We start from the raw sequence: 18150 nt of genomic DNA, 5'->3' as shown, positions 1-18150 counted from the left end.
TGGAGGTGTGCGAGATGGGCAACCAATCCTATATATTTCTTGTGCATTGCTGTTTCTCTCCTCTTTCTCCCTCCCTTCCCCTCTTTCTAAAAGTAAATAAGATCTTCTAAAAATTGAAAAAAAAAAGATTCTGGAAAAGGGATTATTTTTCCGTTCAACTGATTCATTTCAAGAGAGGGCCACAGCATTTGAAATAGATGACATCATTTGTAACTGAGGCACGAGGCAAGTTGGTGCAGGCTGTGCTAGGATTTGACGTCATCGCGCAGCGGCTTCCTTCCCCACCCTACCCCTCACTTCTCTCACTCCAATAGGTCATCACTTTAATACTAACTAGGAGAATGCGGAAATAAACTGCCCAAACAAATAAATCGCGACACGGGAAGGCGGGGTCTCATTGTGCGCCTGCGCACTGGCTGAAGTGAGGCACCTGCCCCACTTTGGGGGGCGGGGTTTCTGGCTACTGTACTCTATACGCACGCGCAGAGGCGACCTCCACTCTGCCAGGTGGGAGGGGCGGTGGTAGGGGTTGCTAGGGTCGCGGAGCGCCCTTTGCGCCTGCGCCCGGGCGCAAGGTGGGGCTGCGGGAGCCGCACTCTGGAGTGCACGCAGGAGTGGGGAGGCAACTGTCACCTGTCACCCTAAAGGGGGTGGCGGCGGGATGGCGACGGCCTCTGCGTCCTCGGACTTGGCCGGCTCTGGAGCGCCCTCACCTGGCGGGGGAGTCCAAGCGGCAGTGGCTGAGGAGGAGGAGCGAGAGGTGGTACGGGTCCGAGTCAAGGTGAGGTTGGCTGACGCTCAACCAGACTGCCCAGGGTTCCCAGGGGAGGAGAAGGTGATGGCTGTACCAGGATGGAGGGCGGGACCTGAGATTTGGGGTGTTACCTGAGGGGCGAGGCTTGAGGGCCTAGTGATGGTGGCAGGGGTTGGATTAGGCTGGACCTGGGAATACAGGGCAGGGCTGGAAGGTGTGGAGACGTAAGGGCCTATGGAGCGGATGAGTGGAGATCGTGGGTAGAGAAGAGAGGCTATAGGGATGGAGGAGGGCCCTTAATAGTTGAGGAGTGAGGCCCTGAGCAATGGGTGGGGGTGGGGGTGCTGTCTGAAAAGGAGGCACCAAAGTCAGTTAACATGTGTTGAGAGTGCACTTTTCTTCAAGTCCCTACCTGGATGAGCTGACAGTTCGTGGAGGAGATGAACAGCTAAATAAATGAGATGCTTCAGACACTGGTGAATGTCATGAGAAAATAATAAAAAAAGGTCCTGAACAAGGGTGTTACTTTAGCCAAGGTTGTATAGGGAAATTCCCAGAGAGGTATTTAAGGAGCAGAGACCGGAATTAAAAGGAATCAGTGTGTGCCTATTGGGGGGAGTGTTCTAGGTAGAGGGAATAGCAAGGGCAAAGGCTGGGAGGTGTGGATGAGCTTGGCATGTGCTCTTAGGTTCCCTTATTGCTGGAGCCAAGAGAGTGAGGGAAAGAGTGGATGAAGGTGAATCACAGAGGTGAGAGAGGGGCAGATTGTGAAGGGCCTTTGGTGTGTACTCTGAGTAAGAAAGCTGTTGCCCTAGTTCCAACAAGCAGTGATGGTGAGTCGGAGTAGGGTAGTGGCACTGGTGGTGCTAAGAAAAGCATAGATTCTGGAGAGAAGTAAGCGGATCACTTCAGTGGACTAGAGGAAGCTCTAAGGTAGAGGTTTGCGTGTTCAGAAAAGAGATGATACCTGAGCTGTGAGTGGACCACTTGAAGAAAATGGGAAGGACCTTCCAGACAGCAGAATCAGCACAAGTAAAGGCCTGAAGCCAAGGTGTGTTCAGAGTAACTTACAGCAGTTTGGTAGTACCAGCGTGTAAAGTTTAAAAAACCTGACAGGAGACAGGCTGGCCGCGGTCCTATAGGCCCACCTGTTGGGGACCCTTTCAAGATATTTAAGCAGGAGAGTGCTGCTGTAGCTTGATGTGTTAGATTGGTTGCAGCATGGGGAACTGATTTAATAAAGGTCAGACTGAACATCATGATCCTGGCAACCATCGTTGAAGGAATATAGAAAAAGGACTGAGTGCCTGGAATACTGCAGGAGCCCCCTCCTCACTAGACCGCTGCTTTCTCCCTTGCCTTCTACTCTGTTCTAGGCAGAGCAGCCAGAAGGACCCTGTAAATCTTAAGTCAGAGCACATCCTTCCTTGCTCAGAATCCTCCCAATGCTCCCACCTTGCTCAGAGCAAAAACTAGAGTCACCATCATCTAGAATGCCCGCCTTGATATGGCCCCTGCCACTTCTCTTACCTTGCCTGCTACTGCTCACTACGCTTCAGCATGATGATATGGCTCCTGATGGCCTACCCCGTGTCTTCTCTCTCCAGAAATGTGAGAGCTTCTTGCCACCTGAGTTCCGCTCTTTTGCCGTTGACCCCCAGATCACCTCACTAGATGTGTTACAACATATCCTCATCCGAGCGTTTGACTTGAATGGGTGAGTAATAGGATGCTGGTGACCGACCAGTGGACTACCCATCTCAACAGCAGTTGTTTGGCTTTTTTCGTGATTGTTGTTTGGTAGGTTATTTGTTTGTTTTATTACTGTAAAGAAACCCATGGTGAACGGCCATATATGCATATGTTGGAGCATTTGAGGAAATCAGGTCATGGATTAAAGGGTGTATGCTTTTTATTTTTTTCTTACTTTTTTCAAAGATCTTATTTATTTATTTTTAGAGAGATGGGAAGGGACAGAGAAAGAGAGGGAGAGAAACATCAATGTGTAAGGGAAACATCAGTTGGTTGCCTCTTACATGCCCCAAACTGGGAACTTGGCCTGCAACCCAGGCAAGTGCCCTGACCAGTGATTCCCTCCCCCCGACCCAGTTGGCAGGCTGGCATTCAGTCCACTGAACCACACCAGCTAGCGTGGGTCTATGCTTTTAAAAATTTCAACGTATGTTTCCAAAATGCTCTCCAGACAGGTTTTACCAATTTACAATCTCACTAGCAGCATATAAAATATGTTTCCCTCACACCCTCACAAACACTGATTAATAGAAAACACTGGCAATGTTGCCAACCTGATAGATGAAAAGTGGTGTGTCTCTTGGGAGCAGGTGTGATGGTTATTTTGCTGTGGTGGTTACTTTGGAGGAATACGTACACATGGTAACAAAACTCAGAAGAGTACAAAAGTGATGGGCATTGGATGTTTCCATGGTTACAGTAGTCATCACATGACATACTTCTTTGCATAGTTACACAAGTATATCTGAAGAACAAATTTCTAGTTGTTATTTGACCTTTTTTGCTTAGACATCTTTTGTTGTGAGAAATGACAGTCATACAGACTGTTTTTTTACGCAGAAACAAAACTGCTTTCTTTCCACTTCTGTCCTTCAACTACCCTGTTACCCTCTCTAGAAGGTACCAATATTTTACCAGTTTCCATTGTGTCCTCCAGATATAAGCAGGCGTGTGTCTGTTTCTGTGTTTGTGTAACAAAGTAAAGATGAACAATCTATCTGCAATCCTTAGCATAATACCTTGCACATCATAGAAAGTTGTCAACACCATCTACCATCCCTTGATTCTTTTGGAAACTCTCCCCGAGGCCTCCAGGGTACTGGGGCAACTGGGGCACTGAGAGCCACCACACCTCTCACGACCAGGAAGAAGAACTTTGGCATCAGCTACCTGGGCCGGGATCGGCTGGGGCAGGAAGCTTACCTCTCACTCCTGTCTGACTGGGATCTCAGCACGGCTTTCGCCACTGCCTCCAAACCTTACCTGCAGCTGCGTGTAGACATTCGACCCACTGAGGACAGTGAGTACCCAGTGTCCTTTGCGGAATTGCTCTGGGACCTACATGTTCCCATAGAATGACTCTACCCCTTGCAATACACCCCTCAAAATGGGCAAAGGAGCAAGGTAGCCTAGTTCCAAGTCCTGGCTTGGTCACTGGGCCTCAATTTCTTTACCTGTAGAGATAATGGTATCTTAGGGCTATTGAGAGGATGAAACATTTACAAAAATTATAGGGAAATTTTTGTAAAATACCTATAATGGTGCATGGCTGCATAGTGAATGCTCAAAAAGTATTAGCTCTAATAACAATAATCATTTTATATTTACTATTGTAGCATATAATCTAGTAAAATATAATTATATAACGCAATATAATTGCTTCTTGGCCTTTTGGCTAAGATAAAGTGTAGTATTTACTCTTATCAGTTTAATAATATAACAATAGAGCTATAGATTCTGTGTTTCAATTAAATAATATGTAAATATAACAATGCTGATTATCGTAATGGTAGTTGTATTTATTCATTCACTTATCTTGCACTCATCCATTTGTTTGTGTTCTTTTTCTGTATATTAGTACATTATAATTTCTTTAATTTTTAAAAATTTTTTATTGTATTTTTTTACAATTTGTTTGCATTCTTGCTCACTCATTCATTTGTTCCCTTGATCTCTGAGCTACTTCTTTTCTCATATTTATTCCCCAGCTCTTGCCTATGCTGGTCCCTCAGAACACACAGATTCACTCCAAAATAACATGTATACACACAGAGAGAGCAAAATGAAGCAAATGTGGCAAAATGGTGACTAGTTAGAGGAGCTAGGTGAAGGATGTATGGATGTTCAATGTATTCATTTTTTAACTGTATTGTAAATTTGAAATTTCTTAAAATAAAAAATTGTGGAGTGAAAGACATGATTCCCAGCCTTAAGGCACTCCTGTGGCCATCTGGGGTGACTGAAGCATTTTATCAGCATCCTAATAACATATAAATAGGTAATGTGTTGAATGCTTGGGGCCATTTTACACACAATATGTAGTCATTGGATTGTCAAAACAGTCCGATAGGGTATGGCTAACTGTTATCTGCATATTATAGATGCGGAAACTGAGGCTCAGAAAGAGGACAGAACTCGTCCATGTCAGACAGTAAGTGGGAGAGCAGGATTTGAACCCAGGTGGTGGTTGAAATGACTCCCCAGTCTTTGCTCTTAAGCATTTGACTACAAAATTTTGACCTTGTTAAGACTGGCAGCCTTGAGAAAAAGAGACAAGAGAAAGAGAGAGACACAGAGTGAAACGAGAGTCAGAGAAAGATGGTGACAGAGACGGGCAGAGAAACAAATGGAAAAAGACAGGTAGCCAGAGTTACAGGAACCTCTGCCCCTGAGCAGCCGTATGTGCTTAGCTCAGTCACTTAACTCATTCTCCAAGCCTCATTTTCCTCACCTGTAAAATAGACACAGTAGTACTACTTCAGTAAAGAATTCAAATCTGCTCGGCTAATAAATACACGAAGAAAACCCCAACTGCGTAAGAACTGAGAGGAATGCAGATAAAGCAGGGGGACAGACATTTCAAAGTTATTTTTTTAAAGAGAATCAACTTTCCAGTTACTGAGGAGTCCGTTTTTTCCTCCTTTTGTCTTATTTACCAAATTACTTCATCTACACAGGTTTATTTCTAAATTCCTGATTCTTCAACCATAATCTCTGTGAAATCCTAAACCAGCTCCATGTTATTTTAATCTCAGAACTTTATGATATGATATATTTAATGATTTCCTTCTAAAATTTTTTTCTTTAGAATTCTGTGTACCTGCTATCCTTTTCATTTCATAGAATTAGCCCTGGCTAGTGTAGCTCAGTGAATTGAGCACCAGCCTGCAAACGAAAGGGTACATCGTTCAATTCCCAGTCAGGGCACATGCCTGGGTTGCAGGCCAGGTCCCCAGCAGGGGGCGCGCGAGAGGCAACCACACATTGATGTTTCCCTCTCTTTTTCCCACCCTTCCCCTCTCTCTAAAATTAAATAAATAAAATATTTAAAAAAATAGAATTATTTTATCATTCCATGAAAATCCTGATGGGAATTTGATTGGAGTTGCATTTTTAAAAGAAACTAAATTTTAATTACCCAGTAAATATCTCCTTATTAAAAATTAAGGCATTTCAAACAATGCTGAAGTCTCCTGGAACCACTATGTCTAATCTCAATCCTCTACCCCTTTGCCCGGCAGGAACCACTTTGATTGATTTGAATGTAACCTTGTATGTCCTTTATTTATTCATGCTTGCACATACACACAAACAGAAATTTATCCACATATAGAGATACTTAAATATATTCATATTTGTATATGTACAAATGGCATGTATGCAAAATAAATAGTAACATACTATACATTATTAAGTATCCATTAGATGGAGCTTTCATTATAAATATTATTTTTTTAAAAGATTTTTTTTATTTATTTTTTAGAGAGAGGGGAAGGGAGGGAGAAAGAGGGGGAGAAACACTGATATGCAAGAGATACATCAGTTGGTTTTCTCTCGCACGGTCCCACTTGGCCTACAACCCAGGCATGTGCCCTGACCAGGAATTGAACCAGCAACCCTTTAGTTCACAGGCAAGCGCTCTATCCACTGAGCCACACCAACCAGGGACATTATAGATATTATTAATGGCATTCTTGTGATTGTGTTTATGATGGTGAAAGCAACAGGCATGTTGTGACCATTTGGATGGCCCAGTCCCTCTTTCTGGGAAATAGTTTCTGTCATGTCTACAATTGGGAGATTACCCAGCCTAGACCTTCAGCCAATTTGTGCATTTGTGATATGAATCCTCTTTCTATTAGATATATTGCAAATGTTTTTTTCCCCAGCTTACCTTCTGTTTTATGGCTTTGTTTATGGTGTCTTTTTTGTCTAATCAAGAATTAAAATTTCTATGCAGTCTTATACATATATCTGTCTTTTTCTTTATGATTTCTGAGTTTCACCTGTAACTTTGGAACATCCTCCCATCCACAAGCTTATAAAAGTATTCTCCTACATCTGCTAATATGCTAATTACTTTCTTATTTACATATAAATCTCTACTTTGTCAACATTGTAATAAGTAGATGTAGCTTTTCTAAAAAATTCCAGAAAGTCAATTATGTCAGCATCATTTTTATTGTTGTTCTATTGCAGTTGTCCCAATTTTTCCCCCCTTGCCCTCTGCTGTCCAGCCCACCCCCCGCTCCCACAGTCAATCCCCACACTGTTGTCCATGTCCAAGGGTCATTCATACATGTTCTTTGTCTAGTCCCTTCCCCTTCTGTCCACCATTATCCCTCTCCCAACTCCCCTCTGGCTACTGTCAGTCTGTTCCATTTTTCCATGCCTCAGGTTCTATTTTGCTTGTTAGCTTATTTTGTTCATTAGATTCCTCTTATAAGTGAGATCATATGGTATTTGTCTTTCACTGACTGGCTTCTTTCACTTAGCATAATATTTTCTGTCCCTTCCATTCTGTCACAAAAGGTAGGAGTTCTTTCTTTCTCCTGCATAGTATTCCACTGTGTAAATGTACCAGGTTTTTTTTTGTTTTTGTTTTTGTTTTTATCTACTCTTCTACTGATGGGCACTTAAGTTGTTTCCAACACTTGGCTATTGTAAATAATGCTGCTCTGAACATAGGGGCGTGTAAGTTTTCTTGAATTGGCGTTTTGGGATTCTTAGGCTATAGTCCCAGCAGTGGAATCACTGGATCAAAGGCAGTTCAATTTTTAGTTTTTTGAGGAAATTCCATACTGTTTTCCACAGCGGCTATACCAGTCTGCATTCCTAACGGCAGTGCACTAGGGTGCCTTTTTCTCCACATCCTCACCAGCACTTGTTTGTTGACTTATTAATGACGGCCATTCTGACAGGAGTAAGGTGACAACTCATTGTGCTTTTAATTTGCATCTCTCTGATAGCTGGTGATACCGAGCAGCTTTTCATATGTCTATGGGCCATCTGTATGTCCTCCTTAGAGAAGTGTCTATTCAGGTCCCTTCACCCATTTTTTAATTGGATTGTTTGTCTTCCTGGTGTTGAGTCATATGAGTTCTATATATTTTGGAGATTAAACCCTTGTCTGATGTATCATTGGCAAATAAGCTCTCCCATATGGTCAATTCCCTTTTTATTTTGATGATGGTTTCTTTAGCCATGCAGAAGCTTTTTAATTTGATGTAGTTCCATTTGTTTATTTTTTTTCCTTTATTTCCTTTGCCCTAGGAGATCTATCACCAAAAATATTGCTTTGTGGGATATCTGAAATTTTACTGCCTATGATTTCCACTAGGGCTTTTATGGTATCATGACTTATATTTAAGTCTTTTATCCATTTAGAGTTTATTCCAGTGTATGGTGTAATTTGGAGGTCTAGTTTCTTTTTCTTTTCTTTTTTTCATTTCCAGTATAGTTCTCCCAACATCATTTAGTGAAGAGGCTGTTTTTACTCCATTGTATGCTGGTATCCCCATTGTCAAATATTTTTTTTAGGATCCTATTTATTTACTTTTAGAGAGAGAGGAAGGGAAGGAGAAAGAGAGGGAGAGAGACATCGATGTGCGAGATATACATCGGTTGATTGCCTCTCACATGCCCCCAACTAGGGACCTGGCCTACAACCCAGGCATGTGCATTGACTGGGATTTGAAACAGTGACCTTTTGGTTCACAAACTGGGATTCAATCCACTAAGCCACACCAGCCAGGGCCCCCTTTGTAAAATATTAATTGACCATAGAGACATGGGTTTATTTCTGGGCTCTCTATTCTGTTCCATTGATCTATGTGTCTATTCTAATGCCAGTACCAGGCTGTTTTGATTACCGTGGCCTTGTCATATAGTTTTATATCAGGTATTGTGATCCCTCCAACTTTGTTCTTCTCAAGATTGCTGAGGCTATTTGGAGTCTGTTTTGTTTCCATATAAATTTTTTAAAAATATTTTACTTTATTATTTTTAGACAGAGGAGAAGGGAGGGAGAAAGAGAAGGAGAGAAACATCAATGTGTGGTTGCCTCTCATGAAGCCCCTACTTGGGACCTGGCCTGCAACCCAGGCATGTACCATGATTGGGAATTGAACAAGGAACCATTTCATTCACAGGCTGGTACTTAATCCACTGAACCACACCAGCCAGGGCCATATAAATTTTTAGAGTATTTGTTCTAGATCAGTGAAACATGTCATTGGTATTTTAATAAGAATTGCATTGAATCTATAGATTGCTTTGCGTAGCATGGACAATTTATAGATGTTAATTCTTCCAATCCATGAACACGATATATGCTTCCATTTATTTGAATCTTCTTTATTTTCTTTCTTCAGTGTTCTATAGTTTTCTGAGTGTAGGTCTTTTACCTCCTTGGTTAAATTTATTCCTAGGTACTTTAGTTTGATTGTTGCTATACTAAATGGGGTTTTTTTTCCTAATTTCTCTTTATGATTCTTCATTGTTGCTACACAAAAATGCCATTAATTTCTGAATATTGACTTTGTATCCCACTACTTTGCCAAATCTACCTATTAGGTTGAGTAGTTTTTTGATGGAGACTGTAGGGTTTTCTATGTACATTATCATGTCACCTGCAAATAATGACAGTTTTATTTCCTCCTTCCCAATTTGGATGTCTTTTTTCTTTTTCTTGTCTGATCACTGTATCTAGGACTTCCAGTGCTATGGGGAATAAAAGTGGGGAAAGCAGACACCCTTGTCTTGTTCTTGATCTTAAAGGAAAAGCTTTTGGTTTTTGCCCATTAAGTATGATGTTGGCTGTAAGTATGATATGGCCTTTATTATGTTAAGGTACGCTCCCTCTGTTCCCACTTTCCTGAATGTTTTTTATCATCAATGGGTACTAGATTTTATCAAATGTTTTTTCAGCATCTACTGATATGATCATGTGATTTTGGTTTTTCCTTTTGTTTATGTGATGTATTACGTGTATTGATTTGTGAATATTGTACCATCCTTCCATCCCTGGAATCAATTCCACTTGATCATGGTGTATGATCTTTTTAATGTATTACTGAATCTGGATCACCACTATTCTGTTGAGGATTTTAGCATCAATGTTCATCAGAGATACTAGCCTATAATTTTCTTTCTTTGTTTTGTCTTTACCTGCTTTTGGAATTAGGATAATGTTGACCTTGTAAAAAGAGTTTGGGATTCTCCCCTCTTCTTGAATTTTTTGGAGTAGTTGATAGGAATAGGAGTTAGTTCTTCTTTGAATGTTTCATAAAATTCACCTATGAAGCCATCCAGGGCTTTTGTGTGCCAGTTTTTTTTTTTTATTACTACTTCTATTTCTCTAGTTGTTATTGGTCTGTTCTGGCTTTCTGCCTCTCCTTGATTCAGTTTTGGGAGATTGAATGTTTCTAGAAATTTACCCCCTTTACCCAGGTTGTTGAATTTCTTGGCATATAAATTGTTTGTAGTAATTTTTTATAATCCTTTGTATTTCTGTGGTATCAGTTGTTACTTCTCTTTCGTTTCTGGGTTTATTTATGAGTCCTCTCTCTTTTTTTCTTGATGAGTCTGGTTAGAAGCTTGTCAGTTTTCTTTAACTTTTCAAAGAAGCAGCTCCTGGAATCATTGATCCTTGGAAGTATTTTGAGATGGTTTTTTTTTTTTTCAGTCTCTATGTCATTTAATTCTGCTGTGATCTTGATTATTTACTTCCTTCTACTCACTCTAGGCTTTGTTGTTGTTCCTCCAGTTCTTATAAAGGTAGGGTAGATTTATTTGAGAATTTTCTATCTTCTTTAGATAGGCCTGTACTGCTATGAATTTCCCTCTCAGGAATGCCTTCACTGTGTCCCATAGGTTTTGGGTTGTTGTGTGTTCATTTTCATTTGTTTCCAGGTACTTTTTGATTTCTTTCTTGATCTCACTGTTAACCCATTCATTATTTAATAACATGTTATTCAGTCTCCATGTATTTTGAATATTTTTGAGTTTTTTTCCTTGAGGTTGGTTACTAGTTTCAAGCCATTGTGATCTGAAAAAATGCTTGATATGATTTCAATTTTCTTGAATTTGTTAAGGTTTATTTTCTGTCCTAATATGTAGTCTGTCTTTGAAAATGATCCATATGCATTTGAAATGAGTGTGTATTTTGCTTCTTTGTGGTGAAATGTCCTGTAAATATCAATTAAGTCCATTTGATCTGGGGTGTCATTCAGTGCCACAGTGCCCTTGTTGATATTCTGCTTGGAAGATCTATCCATTGTTGACAGTGGGGTGTTAAAATACCCTATGGTGACTGTATTGCTGTCGATCTCTTTCTCGAAGTCCTCCAAGATTTTCCTTATATATTTAGGTGCTCCTATGTTGGGTGCATATATGTTTACAAGGGTTATATCCTCTTGTTGGATAACTCCCTTAAGTATTATGTAGTGACCTCCTTTGTCTCTTGTTATGGCCTTTGTTTTAAAGTCTGTTTTGTCTGATGTAAGTATTGCTACCCCAGCTTTTTTTTCCTGTCCATTTTCTTGGAATATTTTCTTCCATCCCTTCACTTTCAGTCTGTGTGGGTCTTTTGTTCTGAGGTGGGTCTCTTATAGACATCATATATGCGGGTAATGTTTTCTTATCCATTCAGCTATCCTATGTCTTTTGATTGGAGCATTTAATCCATATACATTTAAGGTTATTATTGATAGGTATTTATTCACTGTCACCAGCATTGTTTTTTAAATTGATTTGAGAGAAAGAAAGAGAAACATCAATTTGTTGTTCTGGTTATTTATTCATTCATGGGTTGCTTCTCGTATATGCTCTGAACAGAGATCAAAGCTGCAACCTTGGCATATCTGGATGATGCTCTAACCAACTGAGCTACCTGGCCAAGGCATGGCAGCTTCTTTTTAAAAATATATATTTATTGATTTTAGAAAGAGAGGGAAGGGGGGAGAGAGAGAGAGAAACATCGATTGGTTGCCTCCCATACATGCCCCAGCTGGTGCTCAAACCCACAACCTAGGTATGAGACCTGACCAGGAAAAGAACCCCCAACCTTTTGGTGGATGCTCCAACCAACTGAGGCACACCAACCAGGGTGCAAGCATCTTTTTTAAATAACCACCTTTTATACACTGATGTGAAAATGCTACTTTTGTCAATGTTAAGTTTCCATGTGTACTTGGAATTATGTGTATTTCTGGGCTTTCTATTGCATTCCTCCAATTGGCTCTCTTTGTCTGTTGCTATGCTAACATCATATTTTTATCACAGTACTTTTGTGGTGAATTTTAATAAGCAAGCATTGCCATCCTCCCACTATTCTTTTTCTTGACTCTCCTTTTTCTTAACTATTCTTAAATGTGAATTCTTTCATATGAACCTTAAAGTAATTTTATCCATGCATAGGGAAAACTCAAGATTTCTGGTTAGCATTGCACAGCATTTATATATTAATTTAGGGTTTGGGAGGCTTGACAATTTTATGATGAGGAAAAGAGTATTTAATATAGCATATATTATATAATACTGCAAATAGAACCTGAGGTCACATGCCATAATGAAACACCTGGGTGTTTCTTCAGGAAAATGTATGCATATTCACACTTAGTGGGTTACATAAAGACTATGTATAGCCTCGTGTCAGTTCAGATCAGGTTTTGCCACTAGAGGAGTTTCTGCTTGTAGAAATCCTTTACCCATTTTATTAAAGGGTTCTTTCTTTTTAAAATCAATATAGCTTTTTCTGTAACATTTTTGGCCTTGAGTGGTCCTCTTCTTGACATTCGTATTGCTGCTCTTGATTTTTGTTTGTGTTTGCCAGGTACAGTATACCTTCAGCTTTCTTCAGTTTTCATCCTTTCTTTGTCACCTAGTTTTAGCTGTATCTCTCATAAAAATCCCATAGCTGGACTTAATGCTTTTTTACACAATTGGCAGTGAAATCTTTAGACCACTTTTCCCTCCAGTATTTCTCACCCTCCCTAGCCCTTGAAATAGAAGCTTTGGCTTTGCAATACTTCTATTTCTAATTCTACCTCTGATCCCTAACCCTTAACTTCTGGGTTTTGCTGAGATGGTAAATTTTGTTTCTTTTTAAATTCCAGGCTATCACTATCTTTTCTTTATAGTAGGTTGCTTATTTTTCAAGAATGCTAAAGTAACACTTGAGATCTACAAACTCCCAATCACAGTGTCTCTGTCATTTCATGTTTAACTATATATGTTACAAACTTGTGGCCCGACATCATTTACCCTTCCTTTGCCTTCCCGACCTTGAGCCCTTGTAGTCATTCAGTAATCGTTTCCTTCAAGAACTTCTTTGTTCTCTTCCACTAAGGTACATGGGTTAGATGTACTCTAGTGATCAAAAATGTCTTCCTTTGGCCATGGCAGGTGTGGCTCAGTGGTTGAGTGCCAGCCTGGGAACCAAAATGTTGCTGGTTCAATTCCCAGTCAGGGTACATGCCTGGGTTGCGGGCCAGGTCCCCAGTAGGGGGCATGCAAGAAACAATCACACATTGCTGTTTCTCTCTCTTTCTTTATCCCTCTCTTCTCCTCTCTAAAAATAAATAAATAAATAATTTAAAAACACATGTATATTTTTTTTTAATGAAAAGGGCCTTTGGCCACCACAGATATGTACTGTTTGGTCTGGGCATGGAGCCCTTGGATCTTAGGTCTTTCTTCTCAGTGCTCCATAAGTACTGCGAGCTACTGTCTTCTTGCTTCCAGAATTGTGGAACAGAAGTCCATCACCATTCTGATCTTATTTCTGTTGTACGCAGCCTGAACCTTGTCTTTGGAAGCTGGCAAGAGCTTTTCTTCCTTCTGGGAATTTGGGCATTTCATCAGCATCTGGATAGAGTCAGAGGAGGCCTTTGTATGTGTTATATGTTAAGTAATCCCATCTAAGACTTGGTGAACCATTTCTTCATCTCATGGACATTCTCCTTCATGCCTGTATGATTATACTGTCTCCACCTGATCCCCTTTCCCCACTGCATTTCCTAATATTTGTGTATTAGGTCTCCAGGCCTCTCTACTTTTTCCCTCAAACCCTGACGCTTTAGCTCTGTGCTTTGAAAGGGTTCTTCTAGGTCTTTCAAACCATTATTTTGACCTTCTTCATCTTACCTGTTCAGTGGTATGACTTCCATTTTATCTGTTGTGTTTTAATGCTCTGATTAATGTTTTAGGAAGACCACTCTGGCAGCTGTTGGGAGAGAGTGGAGGGGGGCAAAGAGGAAGCAGAGACTGGTTAGGCAGCAGTTTCAAGTGAGAGATATGGTGGCTCAGACAGGGTGATAAGGTGCAAAGGAGAAAAGAGGTGGAGTTAAAGTACGTTATGCACGCAGAAGCCACAGGGCTTAGCAACAGTTTGGCCTTGGGAGTTGAGAATGTGGGAGACGGCAAGGACATCTCTCAAGTTTCTGGCTTAAACAACTGAACAGATAGAGACACTCTTAACTCACATAGGGACAGAGGAGGAGATCATGTCTAGAGTAGCTCTCAGGCTCCCCTTTTGGACCCCTTAAGTTTACAGTGCACTGTAAACAAGGAGGGGCATCGACATCCAAATGCGGCCTAGGGCTTGCTTCCCCTTCAGCTCCGAGGGAGAAAGTACAGCGAACTCCATGGAAATGCTGCTTGGAGATGGCACTTGCCTGCCAATGACAATACATTATATGAATCCAGGTTGATTTGTTTCACATAACAGAGTTTGAAAGCCACTAGATCTTGCTGCTGCTTTGTCCACCAAATTTGAGGTGGGAAGAAAGGATGTGAATGGGTTTAAAGAAGAGAGAGAAGGGACAGGGCCAGAAATGGAGAAAGTCAGGCATAGCATTGTTTCCTCTGTCTAACACACACAACATACCTATTCCGAAAATATTTTTTCTAATATCTGTCTGGGCTCTGGAGTAAGGCAAATGAGGTTCAGATCCCAGCCCTACCATTGCTTAGCTGTAGAATCGTGGCCATTTGCTACTTATGCTAACCCTTTTGTCATTGTCTGTAAAAATGAGAATGATCATGGCAATCCATACTGATTGTAAGAGGAAAACTAGCATGAATATAGATTAAGAGTTTAGGCACTCCAGCCTGGCCTTCAAATTTTGGTTCGTTCACTCACTAGGTGTGGGGCCTTGGGCAACTATCTGATCCTGACCGTGCCTGTTTCCTCATAGAAAGAGTGGCAGTAGTAACAATGCCAAAATTATAGGTTGGTTGTGAGTATATAACAAGCTAATATTTGCAAAGGGCTCAGAACACCTCCTGGCACTTAGCACTATGGAAATATTGTCACCTGTTCTTATTTATATTAAAAGCTAAAACCTTGTCACAGTACCTGGCACACAGTAAATATTACTTTTAGAGTCTGCCCAGCAATTTTGTGAGACAGTTACCTAATATAAAAGACAGTTAGTCTAGTAGAAAAAGCATTATATATGGCTCTATTTTTTTTTTCATGATTTAGATGACATGGAAAGAAAGAGTGGGAGTCGCTCGTTGTCTTGCGGTTGCCTGCCTTTGGTGGGAGAAGAGCCCAGCCCGGAGGCCTGGTGTTTCCATCCCCATTCTCACGCTGTTTCATTCTGTGCGCCCAGGCCCACTGCTGGAAGACTGGGACATAATCAGCCCCAAAGATGTCATTGGCTCCGATGTGCTGCTGGCCGAGAAACGGTCCTCACTGACAACGGCTGCCCTGCCCTTCACACAGTCCATCCTCTCTCAGGTGGTTTCAGGGACCCCCGGGCCCTGCTGTGGTTGTCGGGCAGGGCCTACCCGGCTCCCCTGATTCTGACCATGCTGGTTGGCACCTGCCCCTAGCCCGCCCAGCTGACAGGTGGCCTCCCTCCCTCCTTCACAGGTGGGCCGCACCTTGTCTAAGGTCCAGCAGGTGCTGAGCTGGTCATATGGGGAGGATGTCAAGCCCTTCAAGCCACCCCTGAGTGACGCTGAGTTCCACACATACCTGAACCACGAGGGCCAGCTCTCCCGCCCTGAGGAATTGCGTCTGCGGATCTATCATGGAGGTGTTGAACCCTCCCTGCGAAAGGTGAGCCTCCTTGGCCACTCATTGGACCCATCACTCCCACAGTCATGAGTAACTCATGAGACACGTGCGGCGGACCACACTGTCATGGGATGGTGTGGTGATGTTCCAGGGCAACAAGCTGTCTTCAGGAGGGGCTAGGAGACAGACGTGGAAGGCAGACTTTCTGAAGGAGGACAGAGGTCCAGGGCAGGTGGGTAGGTGGTGACAGATGTACTCTGGGACGTGGTGGCTCATCTGTACAACCTCAGCTTCATCCTTTTTGTCCCTGGCCAGGTGGTATGGCGCTACCTGCTGAACGTGTACCCAGATGGGCTGACAGGCCGTGAACGGATGGACTACATGAAACGCAAGAGTCGGGAGTATGAGCAGCTTAAGAGTGAGTGGGCTCAGCGAGCAAGTCCCGAGGACCTGGAATTCATCCGCAGCACTGTCCTCAAGGATGTGCTGCGTACTGACCGGGCCCACCCCTACTATGCGGGGCCTGAGGATGGCCCACACCTGCGGGCACTGCATGACCTGCTCACCACCTATGCTGTTACCCACCCACAGGTGTCCTACTGCCAGGGCATGAGTGACCTTGCCTCACCCATCCTTGCTGTCATGGACCACGAAGGCCATGCCTTTGTCTGCTTTTGTGGCATCATGAAGCGCCTAGCCGCAAACTTCCATCCCGATGGCCGTGCCATGGCCACCAAGTTCGCCCACCTCAAGCTGCTGCTGCGACACGCTGACCCTGACTTCTACCAGTATCTACAAGAAGCTGGTGCTGATGATCTCTTCTTCTGTTACCGCTGGCTGCTGCTCGAGCTCAAGCGCGAGTTTGCCTTTGATGATGCCCTCCGCATGCTTGAGGTCACCTGGAGTTCACTGCCCCCAGATCCTCCTGAGCATGAGGTAGAGCTCGTTGGACCCCCCAGCCAAGGGGCAGACACTGGCTTTGGTGGCCACAGGGGGAGACCTGTGCGACAAAGGCACATGTTAAGGCCTGCCGGTGGGGGAGGCAGTGCTTTTGAAGATGCAGTCGACCACTTGGCTGTGGCCAGCCAGGGGCCTGGTGGCGGGGGGCGTCTTCTGAGACAGGCCAGTCTGGATGACCTCCAGCAACTCAGGGATAACACCAGACCCAGGAGGGACCCTCTGGTCCACATGCCCCATCCAGCTTCCCTCATCAGCTCTAAGTCCCTTTCCGAGCCCCTGCTGAACTCTTCAGACCCACTGCTCTCCTCCTCTTCCCGCCCTGATTCCCCATCCTCCTCATCTCCACCATCCTCCCAGGAGACCTCTCCTGCTGGTGATGCAGCTACAGGATCCCCCTTGATGCCAGAGGTGGGCTCCCCGCAAGACCCTGGGAGGTCCCTACCACCCCAACACCCACTGGGCTTGCCCCCACCCCAAGAGTTTGGCCGGGGGAACCCATTCATGCTGTTTCTCTGCCTCGCCATCTTGCTGGAGCATCGTGACCACATCATGCGCAATGGGCTGGATTACAACGAGCTGGCCATGCACTTTGACCGCCTTGTGCGAAAACACCACCTGGGGCGCGTCCTACGCAGGGCCAAGGCTCTCTTCGCTGATTACCTGCAGTCTGAGGTGTGGGATTCAGAGGAAGGAGCTGAGGCCACAGCCTCATCTTGATTAGGCTCCCTCTGGCCCACCATCAGCCCCACCACATCTTCATTCTTTGCCATGGGGGCCTCCACATGAGACCCTACCTCCCTGCCTGCCAGCCCTAGACCTGTTGGAGTGTAGGACCCTCTCTCTGCAGGTCTGAGAGTATGGGGCTCTACTTTGGCATTGTCCTATTGAGACTACAGCCTCTTTTCTGTTTTTGTTGCTTTGTTTTTAACAATTGTAATTTGCACACATGAAGGTCACTGTGGTCTGTTATTTCTCTGCCCTTTTCCTGGTTTTTGTTGTAAGTGGAATCCGCAGGGGCTGTTTACCCAATGGAGCTGAAATAGTTCACTTCGTGGAGGGTAGGTCATGCAGTGCCTTCTTCCCCAGTGGTGGGACAGTGGGTGCCGAGAATTGGTTCTAAAAGGTGAGCCCGGGTCAAGAACTGCTTAAGGAAGCCTTTTTGAGGCTGTTGTGTGGTACATCTGTCTGCCTATTAGGGTCTGGATAATGGCTGTGAGTGTATGTTTTCGGGACAAGCCCCTGAATGAGGAACGAGAGAGATTCTGGCTCAAAAAGGGCAAGATTCATCACAAAGCCTGGAAGTATGGGCTACTTAGAGAGAAACATTGGGTCAACCACCTCTAGCTTTCCACACGTCACCAGTTCTAGGATCCAG

The 18150-nt window shown here is 43.2% G+C and overlaps 1 protein-coding gene and 1 pseudogene across 1 annotated transcript; both read left to right on the top strand.

The window, feature by feature from the left end:
* The first annotated feature begins 625 nt into the window (after positions 1–625).
* TBC1D25 (TBC1 domain family member 25) lies at positions 626–17712 on the top strand. Its single transcript, XM_054566376.1, has 6 exons — positions 626–781; positions 2362–2471; positions 3652–3806; positions 15406–15533; positions 15669–15857; positions 16131–17712. The coding sequence occupies exons 1-6, from the start codon at positions 662–664 to the stop codon at positions 17490–17492; spliced, it is 2064 nt and encodes a 687-aa protein (XP_054422351.1). The 5' UTR covers positions 626–661; the 3' UTR covers positions 17493–17712.
* LOC129065297 (uncharacterized) lies at positions 4162–4259 on the top strand (annotated as a pseudogene).
* Positions 17713–18150: the final 438 nt, after the last annotated feature.

Source organism: Pteronotus mesoamericanus, unplaced genomic scaffold, assembly GCF_021234165.1.
Source record: "Pteronotus mesoamericanus isolate MK-2021 breed Mesoamerican mustached bat unplaced genomic scaffold, CSHL_Meso_final contig_173, whole genome shotgun sequence".
Lineage (NCBI taxonomy): Eukaryota > Metazoa > Chordata > Mammalia > Chiroptera > Mormoopidae > Pteronotus > Pteronotus mesoamericanus.
The sequence above is the reverse complement of the archived record's forward strand: the minus strand, read 5'-3'. Positions and strand labels throughout refer to the sequence as shown.